Source organism: Bos javanicus, chromosome 20 (assembly GCF_032452875.1).
Source record: "Bos javanicus breed banteng chromosome 20, ARS-OSU_banteng_1.0, whole genome shotgun sequence".
Classification (NCBI taxonomy): domain Eukaryota; kingdom Metazoa; phylum Chordata; class Mammalia; order Artiodactyla; family Bovidae; genus Bos; species Bos javanicus.
Genome location: NC_083887.1, coordinates 8,688,196 through 8,716,062, shown reverse-complemented (window position 1 = coordinate 8,716,062; position 27,867 = coordinate 8,688,196). Strand labels below are relative to the sequence as shown.

Below are 27,867 nucleotides of genomic sequence, written 5' to 3'. Positions count from 1 at the left end.
TGTTTCCCCATCTATTTCCCATGAAGTGATGGGACCAGATGCCATGATCTTCATTTTCTGAATGTTGAGCTTTAAGCCAACTTTTTCACTCTCCTCTTTCACTTTCATCAAGAGGCTTTTTAGTTCCTCTTCACTTTCTGCCATAAGGGTGGTGTCATCTGCATATCTGAGGTTATTGATATTTCTCCCGGCAATCTTGATTCCAGCTTGTGCTTCTTCCAGTCCAGCGTTTCTCATGATGTATTCTGCATAGAAGTTAAATAAGCAGGGTGACAATATACAGCCTTGACGTACTCCTTTTCCTATTTGGAACCAGTCTGTTGTTCCATGTCCAGTTCTAACTGTTGCTTCCTGACCTGCATATACGTTTCTCAAGAGGCAGATCAGGTGGTCTGGTATTCCCATCTCTTTCAGAATTTTCCACAGTTGATTGTGATCCACACAGTCAAAGGCTTTGGCATAGTCAATAAAGCAGAAATAGATGTTTTTCTGGAACTCTTTTGCTTTTTCGATGATCCAGTGGATGTTGGCAATTTGATCTCTGGTTCCTCTGCCTTTTCTAAAACCAGCTTGAACATCAGGAAGTTCACGGTTCACATATTGCTGAAGCCTGGCTTGGAGAATTTTTTTTTTTTTTTTTTCTGGCTTGGAGAATTTTGAGCATGACTTTACTAGCATGTGAGATGAGTACAATTGTGCGGTAGTTTGAGCATTCTTTGGCATTGCCTTTCTTTGGGATTGGAAGGAAAACTGACCTTTTCCAGTCCTGTGGCCACTGCTGAGTTTTCCAAATTTGCTGGCATATTGAGTGGAGCACTTTCACAGCATCATCTTTCAGAATTTGAAAGAGCTCAACTGGGATTCCATCACCTCCACTAGCTTTGTTCATAGTGATTCTTTCTAAGGCCCACTTGACTTCACATTCCAGGATGTCTGGCTCTAGGTCAGTGATCACACCATCGTGATTATCTGGGTCATGAAGATCTTTTTTGTACAGTTTTTCTGTGTATTCTTGCCACCTCTTCTTGATATCTTCTGCTTCTGTTAGGTCCATACCATTTCTGTCCTTTATCGAGCCCATCTTTGCATGAAATGTTCCCTTGGTATCTCTAATTTTCTTGAAGAGATCGCTAGTCTTTCCCATTCTGTTCTTTTCCTCTATTTCTTTGCATTAATCGCTGAGGAAGGCTTTCTTATCTCTTATTGCTATTCTTTGGAACTCTGCATTCAGATGCTTGTATCTTTCCTTTTCTCCTTTGCTTTTCACTTCTCTTCTTTTCACAGCTATTTGTAAGGCCTCCCCACACAGCCATTTTGCTTTTTTGCATTTCTTTTCCATGGGGATGGTCTTGATCCCTGTCTCCTGTACAATGTCACGAACCTCATTCCATAGTTCATCAAGCACTCTATCTATCAGATCTAGGCCCTTAAATCTATTTCTCACTTCCACTGTATAATCATAAGGGATTTGATTTAGGTCATACCTGAATGGTCTAGCAGTTTTCCTTACTTTCTTCAATTTACGTCTGAATTTGGTAATAAGGAGTTCATGATCTGAGCCACAGTCAGCTCCTGGTCTTGTTTTTATTGACTGTATAGAGCTTCTCCATCTTTGGCTGCAAAGAATATAATCAGTCTGATTTCAGTGTTGACCATCTGGTGATGTCCATGTGTAGAGTCTTCTCTTGTGTTGTTGGAAGAGGGTGTTTGCTATGACCAGTGCATTTTCTTGGCAAAACTCTATTAGTCTTTGCCCTGCTTCATTCCGTATTCCAAGGCCAAATTTGCCTGTTACTCCAGGTGTTTCTTGACTTCCTCATTCCAAATAGCAGGCATTTATTGAGTGCTTACTTTGTAAGTACAGCTTGGTGCTGACAAAATCTTTACAAGCTTAATCCTCTCAACAACCCTAGTAGATGGGCACAACTAATATTTTCATCACACAGAAAAGGAAACCAAGGATCCCAAAGGTCAACCGACATCTCCAAGATGACAAAACCATCTGAATCTAGATACGCCTGGAACTAAAGTTTCACCTTTAACCTCTGTGATCACTATTCCTCAAAAAAATTTTAAAAGTACATCAAAGTTGTAACGTGAGAGTATGGAGAGGAAGTAAATGGTAAATTGGTAATATGTGTCTCTTGATAGATGGTTCCTCAAAAGTTTTATAAGTTGATAAAAAAAAAACCCTAGAAGTATTACAAAGGGAGCAGAGCTGTCCCTTAACAGGGCCTCACGTAGCACCCTTAACTAGATAGGGTTTTGATAGGGTTACCATGGTCCAAGGGTGGGGTCTTTAGTGCTATTCCAACAGAAGGTGCAAAACAAGATAAAGGGTCACCTGTAAAGACTCCAAACACAGCTGTTCATCTCCATTTTAGGAGCAAACTCTCATTAACAAAAAGTGGGGAGAAACACGCATTAGAACCAGAATATCAGTCAATGTCTAAATATGATTAGAATGTTGTTTCTCCAATAATCAAATTTTTCTGGGAAGTTAAGTTATAATCAGAAGGTTGCTCAGTGAGCATGGAAACAAAGCCAAGGAGTTAGGTTCTCTTAATGTTTCACCAAGTTAGTCATCCATTCATCCATTTATTTATCTACTCTCTACTTACTGAGTACCTACTTTATATCTGGCATTCTTCTTTATACTGAGAATATGATTGCTGTAAGAAAGACAAAGTTCCCACTCTAATGGAGTCCACGTTTTAGTGAAAGAGATCCTCAAATGAACAGAGAATATGATTTTAGATACTGATACATGCAATGAATAAAATTAAGCATGGTAAGAAGATAGAGGTTTAATAAGGTGGTCAAGGAATAGTATCTAGCAGGATCTTTGAGACCTGAAGAAGTAAGAGGGATCATTGTGCTATTTCTGAGGGGGACATCAATCCAGCAGAGGAAACAGCAAGCGTAGGGATTCTAAGGTGGAGATGAGCTCACTATGGTTGAGGAACAGTATAGCTGGAACCCAGTCAACAGGTAGAAAGTGTTAGTCGCTCAGTCGTATCTGACTTTTTGCAACCCCGTGGACTCCTCTGGCCGCCAGGCTCCTCTGTCCATGGAATTCTCCAGGCAAGAATACTGGAGTGGGTTGCCATTCCCTTCTCCAGGGGATCTTCCTAATTCAGGGATCAAGCCTGGGTCTCCTGCATTGCAGGCAAATTCTTTACCGTCTGAGACTTCAGGGAAACCTAAAGAAGAGGAGGTCAGAAAGAGGAGGTCAGCAAGAGCCAGATCGTGTAGGGCTTTACAGCTATGATAAGGATTTAATTCTAGGAGTTATTGGAAGCCATTGGGGAGGTTTTGAGAATGATAGAGCCCAACTTCTGGGAGTCAGGCTTTGGACTGGAGTGAGAGGAAAACTTAGACTTTTCTTTGGGAATGGAGTTAAGCCCGAATATTAAGCTAGGTATGTGTCATATAACAAGAGACAAAGTTCTAGCTAATGACAAATGAAAGTGATGTGTGAAACTTTTTCAAAGGGAGGTTCTTACATCTCTCCTTTTTTTTTCTCTCTCTCTCTTTCCCAATGACTGGGTTGTGGTTGTAAATGGCTAAGCTGAAATCTGGTATTCCATACTAGACCATGAGAAAGGGGCTTCATATAAAGGATGGAAAAGTAGCAAGATGGAGAAGCCTACATCTGATAATTACAAATCTTCCAGACAAGCTGTGAACTGCCTTTGTTGACATGAAAGATAAATTACTATCTTGTTAGAAGTTTTCTGTCACTTGTAGCTGAGTAATCCTAACGTATTTCATTCTTAGCTTGTTTGAGATTGCATAATGACTAGAAATTTCAAGCCGGGACACTGACTTGAGTTGTCTCAGAAACCCTGATGGAACATACTGGTCTCTATAGTTTATAATAGGTTCTTCATAACTTGGCAGAAGGATTGCTCATTGGGCATCCAAACTCCACTTAATAAGCAGATCTAGTCTATTCACTGAAGAAGGAAATGGCAACCCACTCCAGTGTTCTTGCCTGGAGAATCCCAGGGACGGGGGAGCCTGGTGGGCTGCCATCTATGGGGTCGCACAGAGTCAGACATGACTGAAGCGACTTAGCAGCAGTCTATTCACTGAAGTCTGCAACTTTTATTCTGGTTGATGACTTGATTGGATGGTGTGTTTCTTTGGCCCTTAAGATATACAGATGAATTCTCCCTTCAACCACAAAAAGACTTTCAAACTTGATGGAATCTTGAATTCTTCCTTTACTTAGAATCCCACAACTTTTATAAACATTAAAGTCATATCCAGTTAAATTTTGGAAAGGTTTTTGATCCAATGGAGAGGCAGAGGTTGAAGATACAGGTTAGAGAAGGCAAGAGGAAAATCAAGCAGAGAGAAGGAACTTTGCTAGGAGAAACCATGGATTGGATTTTTTCCACTCATCATCCTCTGGAGCTTCATCCAAGTTTCTGTGTATATCAATAATTTGTTTCTATTTATTGCTGGGCCTTCCCTGGTGGCTCAGATGGTAAAGCGTCTGCCTACAATGTGGGAGACCCAGGTTCGATCCCTGGGTCAGGAAGATCCCCTGGAGAAGGAAATGGAAACCCACTCCAGTACTCTTGCCTAGAAAATCCCATGGACAGAGGAGATTGGTTGGCTACTGTCCATGGGGTCGCAAAGAGTTGGACATGACTGAACGACTTCACTATGACTATTTATTGCTGAGTAGTATTCCACATATTGAGTGGTATTATGAATATACCACAGTTTCATTAACCATTCATTCATTGAAGAACATCTGAGGTGTTTCCAGTTTGGGGCTATTACAAATAAAGCTGCTATAAATATACATGGACAGGTTTTGTGTGAAAGTAAGTTTTTATTTCTCTGGGATATATATTCAAGAGTGCTCATACAGACAAATGCTCATACAGTAGTCACGTTTCATTTTTTAAGAAAGTGCCAAACTGTTTTCCACAGGGACCATACCATTTTATATTCCCAATAGCAATGTATGAGTGATTCAGCTTCTCTGAATTCTCATCAGATTTTGGTATTATCACATTTTTTCAGTTTCATCCATTCAGATGAGTATGTAGGGATATCTTATCACCTTGGTTTAATTTGCATGTCTCTTGATGACTAATGTTGATTGGTTTCTGAAAACTGATTTAGCCTTGAGTCCCTGGAATACCCACTTGGTCATGGTATATAATTATTTTTATATTATATTATAATTATTTTTATATTAGTAGAATTTCATTTCTACTATTTTGTTAAGAATATTTGAGTCTATGTTGAGTCTATGTTTGAGTCTATGAGAGATACTGGTTTGTAGTTTTCTTTTTTATACTATTTTTGTCTGGTTTTGCTATCAGGGTAACAGTGACTACACAACATGAGTAGAGAAGTGTTTTCATCTCTTTTTCTAGGACAGACTGTGTATAATTGGTATTAATTCTTTAAATGTTTGGTAGAACTCTCTAGTGAAACCATCTGGGCCTGGTGATTTCTTTTGGAGGAGTTTTAAAATTATGAATTTCCTTAATAGTTATAAGTTTATTTCAAATAATCTGTTTTATGTCAGTAAATTATGGTAAATAGACTTTTTCAAGGAATTGATATATTTAATCTACATTCTCAAATGTATGTGTGCAAAGTTGTTTATAATATTCCTTTCTCATCCTTTTGATTTCTGCAGTGTCTGTCATGATATCCCCTGTTTCATTACTGAGTTTTCAGTAATTTGTGTCTTCTTTCTTTCTCAGTCTTACTGCTGCTGCTGCTGCTGCTAAGTCGCTTCAGTCGTGTCCGACTCTGTGCGACCCCATAGACGGCAGCCCACCAGGCTCCCCCGTCCCTGGGACTCTCCAGGCAAGAACACTGGAGTGGGTTGCCATTTCCTTCTCCAATGCATGAAAGTGAAAAGTGAAAGTGAAGTCACTCAGTCATGTCTGACTCTTAGCGACCCCATGGACTGCAGCCCACCAGGCTCCCCGTCCCTGGGATTTTCCAGGCAAGAGTACTGAAGTGGGGTGCCATTGCCTTCTCCTCTCAGTCTTACTAGAGGTGTGACAACTGTATTGATTTTTTTCCCCCAACATGCATTTGTTTCATTGACTTTCCTTATTGTTTTTCTATGTTCAGTTTCAGTGATTTCTGCTCTTTATTATTTCTTTTTATTTTAAACCTGCTTATATCATATTTGAAGTTAGTTTCTTATAAACATACTTGGATCATGATTTTAATCCACTTCTGCCAATCAAAATACATTTATGTTTAATGTAATTGATATGTTAGGGCTGTCATTTTATTCCTTGTTTTCTGTCCTTTTTTATTATTATTATTATTATTATTTACTTTTCCTGCTTTCCTGTGGGTTACTCACACATTTTTTGAATTCCATATAGATTTGCTTGTAATGTTTCTTCATGTGTCTCTTTATATAGCTTATTTACTGGTTGCTTTAGGTATTACATTATATACACATATATTTATTTAAATTACATACATATATGAAAGAAAGTGTATTAGCTACTCAATCCTGTCTGACTCTTTGCAACCCCAGGGACTGCAGCCCACTAGGCTCCTCTGTTCATTGGATTTCCCAGGGAAGAACACTGAAGTGAGTTGCCATTGCCTTCTCCAGGGGATCTTCCCTATCCAGGAATCAAATACAGCTCTTCTGTACCGCAGGCAGATTCTTTACCATCTGAGCCATCAGGGAAGCCCCATATATGCACATATATATGAGTATAATTAGAAATGTATATATATGTTTCTATTATAAGGTTTCCACACTTCACTTAAACTGGTAAAATGGCAGCACAGTATACTCAAAAACATATGAAGTATAGAAACCGTATTGCCCTTTATGTTTCTCTACCTTTCCATTAATGATACAATTGTCTCAAATATTTCCTCAAACTAAATTCAGAATGACATCAGACAATGTTATAATGTTTGCTTCAGCCACCAAATAAAATTTAGAAAACTCAAGAAGAAAGGAAATCTATTATATTTACCTATATTTTTGTCTAACTTGTTCTTTCTTACCAATGATGCTATAGTCCTACTTTTATACTTTCCATCCTGTTTAGAGTCTTCCCTTAACCATTCTTTAGAAAAAAGTCTATTAGTGACAAGATGTCTTAATTTTCCTTCATCTGATAATATCGTGATTTTTCCTTCAGTCCTTAAAGAGGTATTGTTGCTGAATATAGGATTCTGGGTTGATGGTTCTTTCAACACTTGAAAAACAGTATTATTTCCTTTCAGCCTCCATAGTTTGTGGTGTGCAATTCACTGTCATTCATATTATCTTTTAGGTAAGGTGTCACTTCTTGTTCCCTAAGCTTTCAGTTTTTTCCTTTACATTTTTAGAAGTTGAACTATGTGCCCTGACATGGATTTTTCTTTTTGTTTGATTAATCCTATTTGGATTTCATTTTTATTTTTTTAAATAACAGCTTTACTGAGGCATAATTTATATACCATGAAATTTCGCCTCTTAAAGTTTACCATAAAGTGTTTTATAGTATATTCATGAGGTTGTGTAACCTCTACTATCTAATTTTAGACTGCTTTCATTCTCTCCAAAGAAACCTACCTAGCAGTAGTCACTCTTGATTTCCCCTCCAGTCTTTGGAAGCTCCTAATCTACTTAGTCTCTGTAAATCTGCCTATTCTACATATTTCATATAAATCTGATTATACAATACACAGTCCCCAGTACTGCTTTCTTTCATCTAGCAAAATGTTTTCAAGGTTCACTCAAATTGTAGCATGTATTAATACTTTATTCATTTTTTAATACCAATTAATATTCCATTGTATGGATATACTAATTTTGTTTATTCATCTATCAATTGATGGGCATTTGAATACAAATATTGCTGCTATGAATATTTGTGCACACATTTTGTGGAGATGTTTTCATTTCCATTAGGAATGGAATTTCTGGAAGATATGGTAACTCTGTTTGTTTGAAGAAATGCCAAACTGTTTCCCAAAGCAGTATTAGCATTTTACATATCCCCCTTCCCCACATCCTTGCCAGTACTTATTATTATCTATTCTTCTTACTATGGCTATCTTAGTACATGTGGAGTGGTATCTCATTGTTTTGATTTGTATTTTCTTAATAGCTAAGACTAGAGATCTCTTCAAGAAAATTGGAAATATAAAGGGAACATTTCACTCAAAGATGGGCACAATAAATAAAGGACAGAAACGGTAGAGACCTAGTAGACACAGAAGAAATCAAGAAGAGATGGAAAGAATACACAGAAGAACTGTACAAGAAAGATCTTAATGAACTGGATAACTATGATGGTATGGTCAGTTACCCAGAACCAGACATTCTGGACTGTGAAGTCAAGTGGACCCTAGGAAGCACTGCTGTCAATAAAGCTAGTGGGTATGATGGAATTCCAATAGAGCTATTCAAAACCCTAAAGGATAATGCTGTCAAAGTGTTGCACTCAATATGTCAACAAATCTGGAAGACCCAGCAGTGGCCACAGGACTGGAAAAGGTCAATCCTCATCCCAATTCCCAAGAAGTTTGGTACTAAAGAATGTTCTAACCATTGGACAGTTACACACATCTCCCATGCTAGTAAGGTCATGCTTAAAATCTTGCACGCTAGGCTTCAGTATTATGCAAACCAAGAACTTTCAGATGTTGAAACTGGTTTTAGAAAAGGCAGAGGAACCAGAGATCAAATTGCCATCATTTGCTGGATCATAGAGAAGGAAAATGGCAACCCACTCCAGTGTTCTTGCCTGGAGAATCCCAGGGACGGGGGAGCCTGGTGGGCTGCTCTCTATGCGGTCGCACAGAGTCGGACATGACTGAAGCGACTTAGCAGCAGCAGCAGAGAAAGCAAGGGAATCCCAGAAAAATATCCACCTATTTCATCGACTATGCTAAAGCCTTTGACTGTGTGTATCGTAACAAACTGTGGAAAATTCTTAAAGAGAAAGGAATACCAGACCATCTTACCTGTCTCCTGAGAAACCTGCATGTGGGTCAAGAAGCAACAGTTAGAACCCTGTATGGAACAACTAACTGATTCAGGATTGAGAAAGGATTACAACAAGGCTGTCTGCTGTCACTCTGTTTATTTAATCTATACACTGAGCACATCATGAGAAATGCCAGGTGGATGAATTACAAGGTGGAAATAAGATAGGCGGGAGAAACATCAACAACTTCAGATATGCAGATCAGTTCAGTTCAGTTCAGTCGCTCAGTCGTGTCCGACTCTTTGAGACCCCATGAACTGCAGCATGCCAGGCCTCCCTGTCCCTCACCAACTCCTGGACTTCACCCAAACCCATGCCATTGAGTCAGTGATGCCATCCAACTGTCTCATCCTCTGTCGTCCCCTTCTCCTCCTGCCCTCAATCTTTCCCAGCATCAGGGTCTTTTCCAGTGAGTCAGTTCTTCACATCAGGTGGCCGAAGTATTGGAGTTTCAGCTTCAACATCAGTCCTTCCAATGAATATTCAGGACTGATTTCCTTTAGGATGGACTGGTTGGATCTCCTTGCAGTCCAAGGGACTCTCAAGAGTCTTTTCCAACACCACAGTTCAAAAGCATCAATTCTTTGGCGCTCAGCTTTTTTTAGAGTCCAACTCTCACATCCATACATGACCACTGGAAAAACCATAGCCTTGACTAGACGGACCTTTGTTGACAAAGTAATGTCTCTGCTTTTTGATATTTTATCTAGGTTGGTCATAACTTTCCTTCCAAGGAGTAAGCGTCTTTTAATTTCATGGCTGCAATCACCATCTGCAGTGATTTTGATGCCCCAAAAAATAAAGTCAGCCTCTGTTTCCCCATCTATTTGCCATGAAGTGATGGAACCAGATGCCATGCTCTTAGTTCTCTGAATGTTGAGCTTAAGCCAACTTTTTCACTCTCCTCTTTGACTTTCATCAAGAGGCTCTTTAGTTCTGCTTCACTTTCTGCCATAAGGGATATGCAGATGATACCACTCTAATGGCAGAAAGTGAAAAGGAACTAAAGAGCCTCTTGATAAGGGTGAAGGAGGAGCCAGCTTAAAATTAAATATTAAAAAAAAAACTAAGATCATGGCATCTGGCCCCATTACTTCATGGCAAACAGAAGGGGAAAAGGTGGAAGTAGTGTCAGATTTCCTCTTCTTGAGCTGTAAAATCACTGAGGATGGTGAGTGTGGCCATGAAATCAGAAAGCAATTGCTTCTTGGCAGGAAAGTGATAACAAACCTAGACAGTGTGTTGAAAAGCAGAGACATTACTCTGCCAACAAACGTCTATATAGTCAAGGCTATGGTCTTCCCAGTGGTCACATCCGGTTGTGAGAGCTGGACTGTAAAGAAGGCAGAGCACTGAAGAATTGATGCCTTCAAACTGTGGTGCTGGAGAAGACTCCTTAGATGGCAAGGAGATCAAACCAGTCAATCATAAGGGAAATCAACCCTGAATACTCATTGGAAGGACTGATGCTGAAGCTGGAGCTCCAGCATTTCAGTCATCTCTTGCAAACAAATGACTCATTGGAAAAGTCCTGAAGCAGGGAAAAATTGAAGGCAGAAGAGGGCGTCAGAGGCCTCTGTTGCCCTCTTCTCCTTCTGTCTTCAATCTTTCCCAGCATCAGGGTCTTTTCCAATGAGTTGGCTGTCAGAAGATGAGATGGCTGGATGGTATCACCAAAGCAATGGACATGAACTTGGGCAGGCTTTGGCAGATGGTGAGGGACAGGGAGGTCTGGCATGCCATAGTCCATGGGGTCGCAAAGAGTCTAGTTTGCAAAGCAATGGACATGAACTTGGGCAGGCTTTGGGAGATGGTGAGAGACAGGGAGGTCTGGCATGCCATAGTCCATGGGTTGCAAAGAGTCTAGTTTGCCCAGTTGCCCATGACTGGGCAACTGAACAATAACTAATGAGATTGAGCATCTTTTCAAATGCTTACTGGCAATCTATGTGTCTTACTTGGAGAGATGCCTATACAGATCTTTTGCCTATTTTAAACTAGATTATTTGTCTTTATATTATTGAAATATGAGTTCTTTATTCTAAAAAAGTCTATCAGATATGTGACTTGCAAGTATCTTTTTCCCATTCTATGGGTAGCCTTTTCACTTTCTTTACGGTATCCTTTGAAGCACGAAAGTTTTAAATTTATTTAAGTCCAATGTATCTAGTATTTTCTTTTGTTGCTTGCACTTTTGATGTCATATCTAAGAAGTCTTTTCCTAACACAAGGTACAAATATCTACTTCCATGTTTTCTTCCAAGAATTTTATAGTTTTGGCTCTTAAATTTAGTTCTATGATCCATTCTGAGTTAAATTTTGTAAATGGTACAAGGTAGGGGTCCAATTTTACCATTTTGTGTAAGGATACTCAGTTGTCCCAGCACTATTTGTTGAAAACACTCTTTCCCTCATTTAGCTGTCTGGGGACCTTCATTAAAAATACACTGTAGATGTATGTCTTTTGTCAAATTTCAGAAGTTTTCAGCCATTATTTCTTTGAGTATTTTTAGGCCCACCTTCTTTCTTTTCTCTTTCCAGGACCCTGATGACATGAATGTTAGATCTTTAGTCACTTAACTCCATGAAACTCTGCTCATTTTTTTAAAAATCTATTTTCTTTCTATTGTTAGATTGGATAATTTCTATTTATCTATCTACAGGTTCCCTGATTCTTTCCTTGTACTCCTCCATTGTGTTGTTAAACCCATCCACTTAGTTTTCTGTTGATGTTATTCAGTTGTCAAGTCACATCTGACTCTTTGTGACCCCACAGAATGCAGTATGCCAGGCCTCACCATCTCCCAGAGTTTCCCCAAGTTCATGTCCATTAAATTGGTGATGCCATCCAACCATCTCATTCTCTGATACCCTCTTCTCCTTCTGCCTTCATTCAATCTTTCCCAGCATTGGAGTCTTTTCCAATGAGTTGGCTGTTCATATCAGGTGGTCAAAGTATTGGAGTTTCAGCTTCAGCATCAGTTCTTCCAATGAGTATTCAGGGTTGATTTCCTTTAGCATTGACTGGTTTGATCTCCTTTAAGTACAAGGGACTCTCAACACCACAGTTCAAAAGCATTAATTCTTTAGCACTCTGCCTTCTTTATGGTCCAACTCTCACATCCATATATGACCACTGGAAAGACCATAGCCTTGACTATACAGACCTTTGTTGGCAAAGTGATGTCTTTGCTCTTTAATACACTGTCTAGATTTGTCATAGCTTTCCTTCCAAGAAGCAATTATCTTCTAATTTCATGACAGTAGTCACCATCCGCAGTGATTTTAGAGCACAAGAAGAAATCTGTCACTGTTTCTACCCTTTCCCCTTCTATTTGCCATGAAATGATGGGACCAGATGCCATGATCTTAGTTAATTATTAAATTTTTAGTTCTAAAGTTTCCATTGGTTCTTTTTAATATCTCCTATTACTTTGCTGAAGATTTTCTTTTTCTGTCTCAAGTGTTTTTGTAGCTGTTCAGAGAAGCATTTCTCAGATTTCTGTCTGCTTTAAAATCTTTGTCAGATATTCTAAGAACACTCTCATCTTGGTTTTATCATTTATTGTCTTTTTTATATACAGTTTGAAATCTTCCTAGTTCGTTAAATGATCATTGATTTTCAGGTGAAATCTAGATATTGAGGGTATTGTACTATGAGATTTTAGATCTTATTTAAATCTTTTATTTTAGTTGGCTTTTTCTGACACAGCATTCCAAGTGGAAGTGGGGGTGGAGAGCAGGCACCACCTCATTACTGCCAGGTTGGGGAAGAAGTCCAAGTTCCCTATTTGGCCTCCACTGACACCCAAGATAGGAGGCTTCCCATTACTGGTTAGTGGGATGAGTGTCCTAACTCCCTACTTAACTTTCTCTGACACCAGAAGAGGTGAGGGGAAGTTGAGATGAAAGTCTAGGCTCTCCACCAGACCTTTGCTAGCATGAATTAGGGGACAGGAGTCATATTTTTTTCTTAGTTTTTGTCTGGAGTAGAGCATTTATTGTCTAAATGTTTTCTGTCTGCTATACTGCCCCTTTACTGGTCCTTCAGCTAAAGAGAGGAATATTTTCTTGGGTCTTTCTTGGTCTGCACCATAGACACTTCCAAGTAGCCAGCTTCTTCAGTTTCAAGTCTAGGATCTATGAGGCAAAAAGAAAACTCAGGTAACTAATTTTTATATTCCTTGGGTTTCCAGGACCTTAGCTAGTCTGTTTTCTCTCTTTCATGGATGTTTTATGTGTAACATATGTGTAATGCTTTATGTGTAAAATGTATGCTTGTTTTGTGTGTAATGTTCAAGGATTTCAGCTGTACTTTGTGAGAAGAGCAAAAAGTAGGTCTACTCCATCTTCCCAGAAGCAGAAGTCTAAGTAGACATTTTTATAAATAGAATCATATTTTAATCACTAGGAGATATTAATAGTTAAAGGAACTTTGAAGTTCATCTTTTCCCAGTTAATAATAATTCCCTTGTATATCTCTTCTGTACAAACTATAAATTGGGTTTGCTTTAAGTGAGAAATGCTTATAGATTATTTAAAAATATCTGAATATTGAATACAACTGTCCTTTTCCAACATTTGAATTAAATTCCTCTATATAATTACTTTTTAAATGTTTTTACTTATTGCCAATCTGAACATATTGCAATAGGCATTTCTTTAAACTACCTAGTGTTAAAGGATCTAGTGAGAATCCACAACTTTCCAGAAGTGTAAAATGGAAGCATTTCTCAGAAGTTTTCTATTTGAAAAGCTTCCCTGTATCTAATAGATAGTTTCAGTTATCTTACTGAGTTTCTATATACTCACTAATCATTGACTATTAAAAATATTTAACAATTTCTGGATTTCCAGACCTATTATCTTTTCAATAACCATTCCTCCTTCTCAAACCTCTGCTCTTTTATAGGTGTTAATACCTAATAATACTATCTTTTATTGCCCTCCAACTATCTGTCAGGCACTCTGCTAATAAGCTCCTAATATACTTTATCTTATTTAATCCTGTTTAAGACAAAGTGATGCTCAGAAGGACCACACTGAAAGTGTCTGTAAGTGCATACAGAGCCTCTGCTTATGAGATTCATGCTTGATTTGACAGTGCTACAACCTACAGAGTAAGCATCTTTTCTTTCCAAGGTGAAAGCTTATAGGTATGTTTTCTCCCTTAATACTATTTTGTAACTTCTATCATGCCTTGATTTTATCTTGGTCATGTTTTTACCTAAGAAATAAATTTTAATACAGAAATTTAAAATATGATATCTGTAATGGTTCTGAAGTTAAACTCAAAGTTTATTTACTATTTTTAATTTCAGTATATGTCATTAAAAATACCAATAATTCTTAAAAGTTTATCACATGAGCACTGTTGTACTGTATTTGGATGTGAAGAGAAAACACTCCTGGATTAGATGTTACTTCATTTGGCTAATTGTGCCAAGAGGAAAAAATAACAGGAAATTTAAAATAAAATAAGCTGTGTTAATAAATCCTTGTTAATGATAAGATTTACTGTTTAAAACACGTATTTTTAATTTAACCTAAAGGACAAATATTAAAAGCCTACATGTCTAAATATTTCTGTATCCAATAGAGAACTATTTTATATTAAAATTTTAATTCATTTTCATTTACATTTTATAAAAGAACATATTTAATTTGCCTAGTCTCAATTTCAAAATATTGATAATCAGTATTTTTTCCTTTCAAAATATCTTGGTCAATAAATCTTCTCACATACATTAAATAATACTTTACTTCTTTCCAATTCAACTATTTCCAAACTATTAGTCAGGCAAATTCCTTAGTAATTGCTTAATCAATATATCTTTACACCTGTCATTATTTGCCAATCCTACACATTTTAAAAGTATTCCTGTTATTTTTCTTTAGTACAGTAGCATACAAATACCACATACACCCTGATTTGTAGAGAACAAGGCTCCCTATTCTATGACAGGACTTCTCAAACGCAGAAATATGATGTTTGTTATTTGGATAAATATACATATTTTGGATAAATATCCCTGCAGATATACTGAACTACCAGTTAGGAAGGTTGACATTAAGATTTTTTTTCTTGATAACCTATTCCTCTCTCAGGGGTCTCTTTTTGCTTCACACTACTGCATGGAACTGCTACTGAATTACCGTTAGAAAATGTTAATCATAATTATAAATATTTTAGTTATTTAAAATATTTTTTCTGCTATGTTCAATTTCCTAATGATAGAAAAGCTCCTTTTATACTCAAAGTCTAAGTTAAATAAACATTTTTTCATAAAATGACTGTTGTTGCAAATGAAAATTAACAAGTTTATTAATAAATAAGATGTCTCAGTATGAAAAACACACTTCTAGTATTGGTACTACAGTTTTATCTAGATATACCTGAAAGGCAACAACCACCACACATTTTCAAAACATAATGTATACAACATTTGCAAGTAGACTAGTCAAAACTGCTGGTATTTTTACACACATTGACCACGTGAGGAAGAATATTATCAGCGGCATCCTCATCTTAGGAAATAATATTTAAAATATTCACATATAGTAAATTTATATGTAACAATAATGTGGAGAAGGGAACTATTTATCTACTCACTACCATTATTATAAATGAGTATATAAAACGTCTGCCTTTATATACTCATTTATATAAAGTATAAATATTTTTCTGTTCAGAAAATAGAAGACATTTTAATTTCTCGTGATGGCCTGTTACGGAGAGGAGAACCTGTTACTTCTAACAGCAAGAAACGACACTTTTATATGAATACACGCCTGAAGACGTAAAACCTAATTTTAGAAAGCATTTAATTTCACCTACATAGCAGTCGATGTGTCAGACACAGCATACCTCAAAAGCTATCCTGTAATATTCGCGGACAAGCGTCCACCCTATCTAGCCATTGAAGACATTTCTGCTTTTTACCAGCGGCGATGGAACTGTATTATTGTGGAATATGCGGCACATTCGGTATTAAATAGGCTCCCGGGGCAGGGCTGTCACTTTGGAGTTGGTCCCGGGGAAGGGCCGTCGTGCTCAGAGGCAGCCACACTTGCAGGGCCATTTTGTCCGAGGCCTCACAGGGCAGAGCAGCGTCAGCAGCGGCTCCTCCTTGAGCCACAGGCTCGGGCCCGCGAGCCGGCCGCAGGAGGCGCGAGCTGGAGCCCGGCAGCGGGCCGAGGCCCGAGGCCCGAGCCTGCAGCGGGGGCTTAGAAACCGCTGTCACGCGCTGCCGGGCGCAGGTCCTTAGGCCCCGCAGTCCCCCGGCCGCGGTTTTCCCAGCCCCGGCGCCGTTGCCAAGGCGACCGCCGCCGAACGTTCCCGCGGCGGGCCCCGCCCCCCGTCCAATCGGACCGGCGCTCGGCGGAGCCCAGATTCTCTTTGTTCCGCAGCCATTTCAGGCCCCGGACGGGAGGCAGCGCCGCTTCGGCAGAGGGCCCGAGCGCCGGAGGCCTCTGGGATGGTGTGGGACCGGGTAGGTGGCGTGAGGGTGCGCGGCCCCTGACTGGAGGGCGGGAACTGAGGCAAGCTGTTCGCAAGCTGCCTCACGGCCGCGGGGAGAGGCGCCGCCGCCTCGTCGGTGCCAGCCTGGCCGTTTGGAGCCCGGCGGCGGCGGCGGCGCGGTTCTAAGCCCAACAGCTGCTGGCCCGGGCGTCCTTGGGGATCCGGACAGGGGGCGGGCGGCGGCTCTTCAGGTGTCCGAGGGTAGGGCCCGTAGCCCCTGAGGGGTGGCGGGAAGAAGGTCTGCGCCTCAGGGCGCTGACTGAACCGCGGCGTTTGAGGACCCCGGGACAGCTGCTCCCCGCGGGTTCTGGGCACCGTCGGGCGCTGCCCCGGATGCCCGCTCTTTGTCCCCGCCCGGCCGCCTCTGCTCGGCTGTCCTGGGCCCGCACCCACCACCGCCTCCACACTCCGACGGCTGATCGCTGTCTCCAGGCGGCTTTTTTCCCCTTGGGGACTCGTGGTTTCACGACATGTTTACATAATTTTAATGTTTGTAACTGTACGGGTTTTGCGTGGGTGTGTGTTTTTTGCACTTCTGCCCTTCTGTACTTCTCCCACGCGAACACGCCCCAGGGAACTGCTGCTGAGAAGCGGACCCACGCCACAAGCAACCTGTTTGGGGAGTGGTTTTCTTCCTATTGAAAGCAATCGCTTGTTAACTTGTTTTCAGATTTTAAGAATCAACTAGATTTTACAAGGATTGCATAGTTTTAAGCGCGTTACCTTAACCATCACTAATCAGTTCCGTTCTTCCACAGATAAAAATATAGAAAATTAAGTTGGAGACTGTCCACAAATTGATTTTGACAGTTGTATTAAGAAGCTCAGTAGCAATCCTGCCTTGAAGCTTGTAGCTTGAATGATGAGTGTATAAATGGTGCTTTTTTTTTTTTTTTTACCTAAAGGAAAGATTTTTTTAAAAATACAAGTTGTATCGTGTAGTAGGTATTTGAAAACGCAAGACTGTAAAATGGCTGTCCTGACATGCTCGTTTTTAGGATAACAAAAGTTACATTTGGTTTTAAGTTTCTCTATTTTGTCAAAGCTTTCATATTAGAATGGTAAATAAGTTATACTTAATCAGGGGAGGATTCCTTATTTTGAAATCAATTCTGTTTTCCATTTTTACCCTCTCCTGCACCTATTTTTCTTAGAGAATGACTCTGCCAAGTTGAAAACTTGGAACTGCAAAAGAGAAATACTAGCTTGAAGGTGCAGATTTCTTTTTTACTCTGCACTGTATACAATGCATAAATGCGTTAACAGTTTGGCAGTTCACCTAATTTAACGGGAGCCTAATGAACTATTAGTGATCCACTTTCTTTTACCTAAAAGAGGCCCCTACCAGATTAGCCTTGGTGTTATTACATTTTCATCCTAGATATTCAGGGAATTACTGAATTCCCCCCACAGAAGTATCTTAAAATATTTTAAAGTTGTATAGCTTATTATCATTGTATATTGTGATCAGGATAAGATTTTGGTAAAAATATATATGATTCCGGTTGTAAATCTTTCCATTATCAAAACTTTTTGTATCCATTGTTTTTATGACTAGTTTTTTTATATAATGTTAAAGCCATCTCATGAATTCTGTTTTTCTAAATCCTATAAATGAACTGCATTGAAATATAAATGTATTATGTTTAGAAGAATTGCTTGCAGTTAACCATGTTGGATTACTGCAGACACTGTTTTTAAGAAAAGGAATTTGGTTATAAAGGAAGCCAAACCAAGTGACATATATAATGAAATAAATTTATCAAATATAAACTGCAGAGAAGAACACAGCAATAAGTGGGAGTTATTTGTTTTGCCCAGGATATAAATTATGCATTTTTTCCTAAAACTGATATTTGAATACATATTGGTGTCAAAGATCTTGTTCCTAAAAAACAAAAGGGTGAAAAAGCTGAGAAAATCAAAGTGAGAGTTTTTTAGAAACAGTGTAGAATAATTCCAGCTTCAGAAAGGTAGGATCAGAGACAGCTAACTAAATTCCCCAGGTGTTGAAAATCTTTCTTAGTTGGTTCCATTCAGCCAGTGCTATAATAGCTCTCTGGTGAGTGCTGGCAGGTAAGAGAGATCTCCTGGATTGTAGAGGGTGAGGAGTTTACAATGGAGGACAGAGGTCTGCAGAAGTGATGACTGTAGATTTGTAGTTCTATAGATGGGTGTTGAGCTTCCTCGGTGGCTTAGTGGTAAAGAATCTGCCTGCAATGCAGGAACCTCAGGAGACTCAGGTTCAGTCCCTGGGTCAGGAAGATCCCCTGGAGGAGGGCATGGCAACCTATTCCACTATTATTGCCTGGAACGTACCATGGAGAGGCTAAATCCATAGCGTCCCAAAGAGTCAGGACATGACTGAAGCGACTTAGCACACAGATGGGACTTAGGGTGGGAAAGAGTTTTCAGAAGCCACGTTTGCTTATTTCAAGACTTCCTTACTAGAATTATTTGACGTACTATGTAATAATGTTAAGAGTTCCAGAATCTTAATGGTTAAATGAGATACGAGAATGGGAAATTAGGGTGCAGATTTGTCTTAGAATTTTTTGCAGTAGATAGAACCAATACAGGAATGGTGGCTACATCTCATTCCAAAATGGCACCTGATAGCTGAGCAAATATTTGAACTCAGAATTGAAGGAAAGCTGAAGGAAATCTGATATCCGAAAGACTACAAGATTTGAATCATCATATGTCTCTTTAATGGTAAAAATTTTAAAACAAAGCAAGTCTTTTCAGTGTAATATAGTAAGTTCTTAGAACTGGGCCTGGCATGTAGTAAACACTTCATAAATAATAACTTATTATCATCGTCTTTGACATGGTCATTGGTATTTTAGAAAACTATAGAAAGCAACCATAAAATAATGATCACAAATATCAGGACCATGAGGTAATTAAGCCCTTTGATACATTTCCTTCCAATATTTTTTCTCAGTTTATTTGATTTTTATACAGTTGAGACTTTTATATTAATAATTTTGCTTTTTTCACCTAGCACCATAAGCATTCTGACATGCTGTGAAATTATTTTGTCAGCATCTTTTTAAATAACCACATGATGTTTTTATGAATTTCTCATAAACATTTTGCTGTTGAACAGTTAGCAAGTTTCTTTTTTTATTATATTTTTGCGGTTATAATAAACACTACAATGAACATCCTTATACATAAAACAATTTCTTTGTTTTAGATTATTTCATTAAAATAGATTTCCCAAAGTGAAAATATTGGGTCAGTGTATATGAACATCCAAAAACTCAGTTCATATTGCCAAACTGCTTTTACTTAAGGGAATTTAATAATGGAATTAAATTGAGGAGCACAGCGTTTATTGCCCTTTTGCTTGAGTTGAAAGGGAAGAGTGAGTGAATTAACATTTTTTTTCTGTTGTATGATGATGTAATATGATAGTCATCATTTGTAGGCATTTGGCATACATTATTACTTTTACATACAGTATGCTCATTATCCTAGCCCCCTGTTGCTTTACACATGATAGTTACTTCCATTTTACTTACGGGAGAACTGAAGTATCAGTAGGTAAGTAGTTTGCCCAGAGACTCAAGAGTGTTCTTGGCTGAATTTGAATCTAAATCTGCATGATTATGAAATGCATATTCTTTTATTTGTAAAGTTTTATGTGACACACATATTCAGAATCTTGTAATGAATATATGTATACATTGAATGAATGCAGAATCTTAAAATGTATTTTATAGTTCACTCTAACGGTGAATCTATTAACTATAGATCATAGACCACATTTTTTTAAATTTTATTTATTCATTTATTTTTGGCTGCTCTCAGTCTTCAGTGCTTCTCGGGCTTTTCTCTAGTTGCGGGGAGCAGAGGCTGCTCTGTACTTGGTGGTGTGCGGGCTTCTCATTGCAGTGTCTTCTTTTGTTGCAGAACACGGGCTCTAGGGCATGCAGACTTCAGTGGTTGTGGTTCCAGGGCTCTAGAGCACAGACTCAGTAGTTGTGGAGCTCAGGGCTTAGTTGCTCCGGCATGTGGGATCTTCCTGGACCAGGGATAGAACCCATGTTTCCTGCATTGGCAGGCGGATTCTTTACTGCTGAGCCACCAGGGAAGCCCCATAGACCACATTTTGAAGATAGTAAACTGAGCTGGAAGTAATGAATGAATGACTTGCAAAGTTTTAAAACAGATAAGGTTTAACTATTCAGGTGTATTTTAAAAAGAAAAAAAAAACAACTCTTTACCAGGATGAGGTGTAATTGATAAGGAGTATATAAAGCTGGTTTCTAAAATGATTGCAGCAAGCATTTGTGGGTGAAATGCTCTTAGTAAAGACCTCTTAGAAGAGGAGAAAACAAATCCATCAAATATGGAGGTTAAGAGAAATGACAAAGGCCCATTAAATAACTAAATTGAAAAACATGTTTAGTGAAGTCCCTGGCAAAGTGTCAACTGAAGTCTTAATAGAAAAGAAAAAAAAAATATGTTAAGGAGAGTAGAGTATCAACAAGGTGTGTGAAAATAATTTTATACTGAAAACTAAAGCAAAAAAAATTTTTTAGTTGCATTTTGTAGTTGACTTTGAAGCACTCTGAAGCCATTAGTGAAATAATTATTGGTGAAGTCCCTGAAACCTCAAATACCAAAGTAACCACTACAGTGAAAAGACTGATCCCAGAAAGGTCAAGATTCCATTGCTTTTGTCTTTACTAGGGAAGGAATTAGGGGAGAGAAATACTTAACCAGATTGTAAGTGTAAAAAATAGGTGCAAATAAATAATTAGGAATAGGTGGTATCCATCAAAATCGTAAGTAAGTGAATACAAAACATGGATCATTATACTGCCATTGAAATAATGTTTTTAAAAAATACTTAATGAAGTAAAAATATAGTTTATTTTAACTGGCAATAGGGAAATGATGGAAAGATGCCAAATTATGGAGGACTTCATTGTGCCCTTTATGCATTTAATGAGCATTTTTAGTGCTGAGATTGTCCCTTTTTCTCAAGAGATTTAGATCCTACTGTCGAGAGAGAGATGTAAATCAAAAAAGTGCAATGAAGTGTAGGTAAAGCTTTTACGATATAAATCTGATGAGACCCTGTAAATAGTTTCCGCTTTGTAGACAAACCAAACTTAGCCACTGTACTGCAAAAGCAACCATAGACAATATGGAAACCAAGGGGTGCGACTAGATTTGATTGGTAGGCTTTAAGGAGAAGAAGGGGACAACAGAGGATGAAATGGTTGGATGGCATCACCGACCTGATGGACATGAATTTGAGCAAGCTCCAGGAGTTGGCGATGGACAGGGAAGCCTGGCGTGCTGCAGTCCATGGGGTCACAAAGAGCCAGACACGACTGAGTGACTGAACTGAAGTAGAATTTCTAGTATACAGTAGAGGGATTTCAGGAGGAGATACTTACTGAACCTTGTATTGCCCTAGCATGAGCCATTGAAAGATTTGAAACAAGAAATTTGCAGTGTTGATTTGTGTGATTCATTAAGAATAGAAAAATAGGTTAATTTTAGGTGCTCTAAACTAATAGGAGGATTCATTTTTTAAATGGGCAAATTCGTAGACAAGGAAATACAGCTAGCCAATAATCATGAAATTAATGCTCTACCCCACAAATAGGGAAATGCAAAGTAAAACAGTGAAAAATTTTTTTTTCAAAATATATACATAAATATTATGAATCTTTTCAAAATTTCTCTCTTTTTTTTTTTATTTTTAAAAGAAAATCCTGAAAAATTTTTTTACCCATCAGATTGGCAAAAGTGATAAGAATGTAGAATGTATTTTGCTAGAATGTATTGATAAGGTTGAAGGGAAATGCAAGCATTGAATAAATCAGTACAGCCATTTTAATTTTCAGGTAAAAACTTTTTGGACTTGAGCAGTTCCTATTTCTTAGAGAAACACATGGGTATATCGGGAATCATGTATATTCAAGGAAGTCTTTGTCAGTAGCCACAGAACCTCCAGACTTTCAGGTCACCTTTTATCTCCTCTACACTCAATCATTAAAAGGTCTATATTTGGCTCCTTTTTTTTTTTTAAACCCCCATCCCAGCTCTTCATATTCTTCTACTGTGCGTTCATCTGCAAAATCCAAAGCTTGAAAAAGCTACTGTTCTCCCTCCCTTCTGCCTAAAAATCCTTAGTTTTGGATTATGTCCTCGGATTATGTGACTACTTCCCTTTATGATTGCTATCAACTGCTAACATTAAGGTCATTCTTCCTCATTTCTCTCTTATTTTTGCTCCAGGCTCTTGCCCCTCTCTTCAATACCACTCAGTCTTTATATTGAAATTAGAACAAACATCCCTGATTTTTCCTCCAGTGTTCCTTTCTCCTCTGTCTTATCTCAGTCACTCATTCCCAAAGTTTTCCCTCTTGTATTGTCAGTAACTGCAGTCCCTCTGTGGTTGCTATTTCACGTTTTCTGCTCTTTGACCACACTTCCTATCTAGTAGTTCACTCCTAGTTAGTATCTCAGCGCCGACTTTCTCTTTACCCCGATGGAATCGCCCGTTTGTTGATCCTATTACTGTGTCCCTGCCACTCACCCTCTTGCTGTTTTTACTTCCTTTCTTACTCAGTTTAAATTTCATGGTTAATCACTCCCTTGGATGACTCCCTTGCTCTTCGCTTGTTTAGTAGAACCACACACTGGTTAAAACCAACTCTCTGCTTTCTTTGCACCTGCCCCTAGGTATCTTAGAATGGCTAGAAGAAAATACAGCCACACATGACCACATACCTCTTGTGGACTGTTATGCTGCCTATTGATTATACTGTATTTTCCTGGTCTGTTCGCTTTCCTACTTTTCTCAATGACTATTTTGTATCTTCTTTTCTTCAAACCTCCAACATGTCTTTTCCCATCCTCATTTTCAGTTCATTACCTTGCTTCCTATTTTGTTAAGAAAACTGAAGCAGTCAGCAAACTTCCACACACTTCCACCGCCCCATGAACTATGGTCATCTGTGTCAGTACATGCTGTCTTCTTGCTTGTTAGATGAGCTGTTCTGTGTCCTTGTGTCTGCTTCTGTGTTAGATCCCATCCTTTCTCCTCTATCATCTGCTCAAGGAATTGCTTCAGCTTCTGTCCTTCCACATTAATTTTTTCCTTTACTGGATTATTTCAATCAGCAAAGAGACAAACTATTATTTCTACTATGTTAAAAAAAAAAGATTAATCCACTCTTTACCACCTGTTTCCCCATATTTTTGGTTTCCTTTTGCAGCATTATTCCCTGAAAGAGTTGTCTATATTTGCTGTTGCCCTTTTCTCCTCCCATACTCTGTCAAACCCATTCCAATCAGGCCTTTGCACCATTCTGAGCTGAGACAGTTCCTTAGTTTCTCCAGTAACTTCCTTGTCGCCAGATGCCATATGTTATTGAGTCTGTTCATCTTACTTGACCTGTCAGCAACCTTTGACAGAGCTATTTCTCTTAATCTTGAAACTCTTTCTTCTTTGCTTTGCAGGATAACTCACACCCCTGGTTATCTCCTACGTCAGTGCTGGCTCCTTGTAATTCTCCTTTGCCTTTCTTTACACAGACTTAGTATTGGAGAGCCCCAGAGCTCAGGCCTTGTTTTTTGTGTTTCACACAACTCACTCCATTAGTAATCTCATTCAGTCTCATGGCTTTAAATACTGTCTAAATGCCATATATGCTCAATCACTCAGTCGTGTCTGGCTCTTTTTAACCCCATGGGCTGTAGCCCACCAGGCTCCTCTGTCCAAGGAATTTTCCAGGCAGGAATACTGGAGTGGGTTGCGGTTTGCTTCTCCAGGGGATCTTCTCCACCCAGGGATCGAACCTAGATCTTCTGCATTGTGGGCAGATTCTTTACCAACTGAGCCACCAGGGAAGTTGCCATCTCAATGTTCAGTTCAGTCGCTCAGTCGTGTCTGACTCTTTGCGACCCCATGAATCGCAGCACTCCAGGCCTCCCTGTCCATCACCAACTCCCGGAGTTCACTCAGACTCATGTCCATCGAGTCAGTGATGCCATCCAGCCATCTCATCCTCTGTCGTCCCCTTCTCCTCCTGCCCCCAATCCCTCCCAGAATCAGAGTCTTTTCCAATGAGTCAACTCTTCGCATGAGGTGGCCAAAGTACTGGAGTTTCAGCTTCAGCATCATTCCTTCCAAAGAAATCCCAGGGCTGATCTCCTTCAGAATGGACTGGTTGGATCTCCTTGCATTCCAAGGGACTCTCAAGAGTCTCCACCAACACCACAGTTCAAAAGCATCAATTCTTTGGCCCTCATCCTTCTTCACAGTCCAACTCTCACATCCATACATGACCACGGGAAAAACCATAGCCTTGACTAGACGGACCTTTGTTGGCAAAGTAATGTCTCTGCTTTTGAATATGCTATCTAGGTTGGTCATAACTTTCCTTCCAAGGAGTAAGTGTCTTTTAATTTCATGGCTGCAGTCACCATCTGCAGTGATTTAGGAGCCCAAAAAAATAAAGTCTGACACTGTTTCCACTGTTTCCCCATCTATTTCCCATGAAGTGATGGGACCAGATGCCATGATCTTCGTTTTCTGAATGTTGAGCTTTAAGCCAACTTTTTCACTCTCTTTCAACTTTCCTCAAGAGGCTTTTTAGTTCCTCTTCACTTTCTGCCATAAGGGTGGTGTCATCTGCATATCTGAGGTGATATTTCTCCCAGCAATCTTGATTCCAGCTTGTGCTTCTTCCAGCCTAATGTTTCTCATGATGTACTCTGCATAGAAGTTAAATAAGCAGGGTGACAATATACAGCCTTGACGTACTCCTTTTCCTATTTGGAACCAGTCTGTTGTTCCATGTCCAGTTCTAACTGTTGCTTCCTGACCTGCATATACGTTTCTCAAGAGGTAGGTCAGGTGGTCTGATATTCTTCAGAATTTTCCACAGTTTATTGTGATCTACACAGTCAAAGGCTTTGGCATAGTCAATAAAGCAGAAATAGATGTTTTTCTGGAACCCTCTTGCTTTTTCGATGATCCAACAGATGTTGGCAATTTGATCTTTGGTTCCTCTGCCTTTTCTAAAACAGCTTGAACATCAGGAGGTTCATGGTTCACATATTGCTGAAGCCTGGCTTGGAGAATTTTGAGCATTACTTTACTAGCGTGTGAGATGAGTGCAATTGTGCGGTAGTTTGAGCATTCTTTGGCATTGCCTTTCTTTGGGATTGGAATGAAAACTGACCTTTTCCAGTCTTGTGGCCACTCCTGAGTTTTCCAAATTTTCTGGCATATTGAGTGCAGCACTTTCACAGCATCATCTTTCAGGATTTGAAATAGCTCCACTGGGATTCCATCACCTCCACTAGCTTTGTTCATAGTGATGCTTTCTAAGGCCCACTTGACTTCACATTCCAGGATGTCTGGCTCTAGGTCGGTGATCACACCATCGTGATTATCTGGGTCGTGAAGATCTTTTTTGTACAGTTCTTCTGTGTATTCTTGCCACCTCTTCTTAATATCTTCTGCTTCTGTTAGGTCCATACCATTTCTGTCCTTTATCGAGCCCATCTTTGCATGAAATGTTCCCTTGGTATCTCTAATTTTCTTGAAGAGATCTCTAGTCTTTCCCATTCTGTTGTTTTCCTCTATTTCTTTGCATTGATCGCTGAAGAAGGCTTTCTTATCTCTTCTTGCTATTCTTTGGAACTCTGCATTCAGATGCTTATATCTTTCCTTTTCTCCTTTGCTTTTCGCTTCTCTTCTTTTCACAGCTATTTGTAAGGCCTCCCCACACAGCCATTTTGCTTTTTTGCATTTCTTTTCCATGGGGATGGTCTTGATCCCTGTCTCCTGTACAATGTCACGAACCTCATTCCATAGTTCATCAGGTACTCTATTCTATCAGATCTAGGCCCTTAAATCTATTTCTCATTTCCACTGTATATGTTACCAGTGCCCAAATTTAGATCTTTATCCTCTCTGTCTCTAATTCCGTACATATTCAACTCCTTTTTGACATTTCTACCTAAATGTCTAATAATAGGCCTCAGGCTCAGCTTGTCTGTAACTTACCTCCTAAACTTCCTCCCAGTACTGGCTCTGCCCACAGACTTCACCATTTTTGTTTGCCAATGGCAACTCCATCCTCCTAGTACCTCACACTAAAATACTGGAGTTGTTCTTGACTTTGCTGTTTCTTTGACACATCCATTCCATCAAGACAGCTTTTTTTTTTTTCCCCTATATCATCAAAATATATCCAGAATTTTATCATGCTTCACCCTCTTCACTACCCTTATCCTGGTCCAAACCACAGCCATCATATCTTTTTGGATTACTTACTAGGATTCTATCTGGTCTCCCTGTTGTATCTTGCCCTCCTGCCTACAGTCTTCCTTCAGTATAGTAGCCAGAGCAAACCTTTTACGATTAATACAGTCTCTGTCACTTCTCCATTCAAAGCCCTGTAGTTCCCCCTTTGACTCAGAAAATCTAGTCCTTACGATCACTTACAAGGCTCTACATAATCTACCCAACCCACTTCCCTTTCTCCTTACCTCCCTGACCTCATTTCCCACTACCACTTTCCCTTTTACCCACTGGCCTTTGCTCAGCTCTCACGTTCTCTAAACACTGTTTAATACTGCATCCTATCCCCTTATCCCCCTTATCCTGGATTCTTTTTTACTTTGTGCATACTACATACCACCTTCTAACACACAGTTAGGGGTCAACAGGCTAGATCTCCATTGCCCTGTGGCCTGTTTTTGTACAGCTTATGAGCTAAGAATGGTTTTTACATTTTTTTAAGGATTATAAAATAGAAAGACTATATAACAGACATATTCTTAGTATTTGGCCTGAACATGGTCTGCAAAGTGCAGAAAATTTACTTTCTAGGCCTTTACAGAAAGGTTAGCACTAAATATTCTGTTTATTGTCTTTTCTCTTCTTACATGAATGTAAGCTCCAAGAGGGCAAAACCTTTGTTTTCTTTATTGCTCTATTTGCAATAAGAACAGTGCCTAGAATATAGCCAGTCAGTAAATATTTGTTAAAAGAATGAATTGCTTGTAATGGTATAAAATTAAAATGAAATGGCAACCCCCTCCAGTATTCTTGCCTGGAAAATTCCCATGGACAAAGGAGCCTGGCAGGCTACAGTCCATGGGGTTGCAAGAGTCGGACATGACTTAGCGATTAAACCATTACCAAACCAGAGCTAAATATAATAAGTAGGAAAGCTAGGGCATATTTTAGATGAGTTTTTATAGAACCAAAGTAAAATTCATTTTATTTTGACGTAAAGATATGTATTTAAATGCCCCCAAAACGGCTCTGTAAGGATACAGCATCAAATGAATATT

General features: G+C 39.1%; 1 protein-coding gene and 1 long non-coding RNA gene across 3 annotated transcripts in view; one reads left to right on the top strand and one right to left on the bottom strand.

The window, feature by feature from the left end:
* Positions 1-9,076: 9,076 nt before the first annotated feature.
* On the bottom strand, positions 9,077-16,259 carry LOC133233470 (uncharacterized). The gene is made up of 2 exons (XR_009731724.1): positions 15,943-16,259; positions 9,077-13,139 (listed from the first exon to the last, which is right to left on the bottom strand). It is a non-coding gene; the product is annotated as an uncharacterized LOC133233470 (long non-coding RNA).
* A 112-nt stretch (positions 16,260-16,371) lies between these two features.
* The window catches only part of TNPO1 (transportin 1), a 94,146-nt gene continuing 82,650 nt past the window's right edge, over positions 16,372-27,867 (top strand). For both annotated transcript variants that reach the window (XM_061393297.1, XM_061393294.1), the window contains exon 1: positions 16,372-16,492. In XM_061393297.1, the coding sequence (XP_061249281.1) occupies positions 16,478-16,492 (15 nt within the window). In that variant the 5' untranslated portion in view covers positions 16,372-16,477. The remainder of the gene's footprint in view (positions 16,493-27,867) is intronic.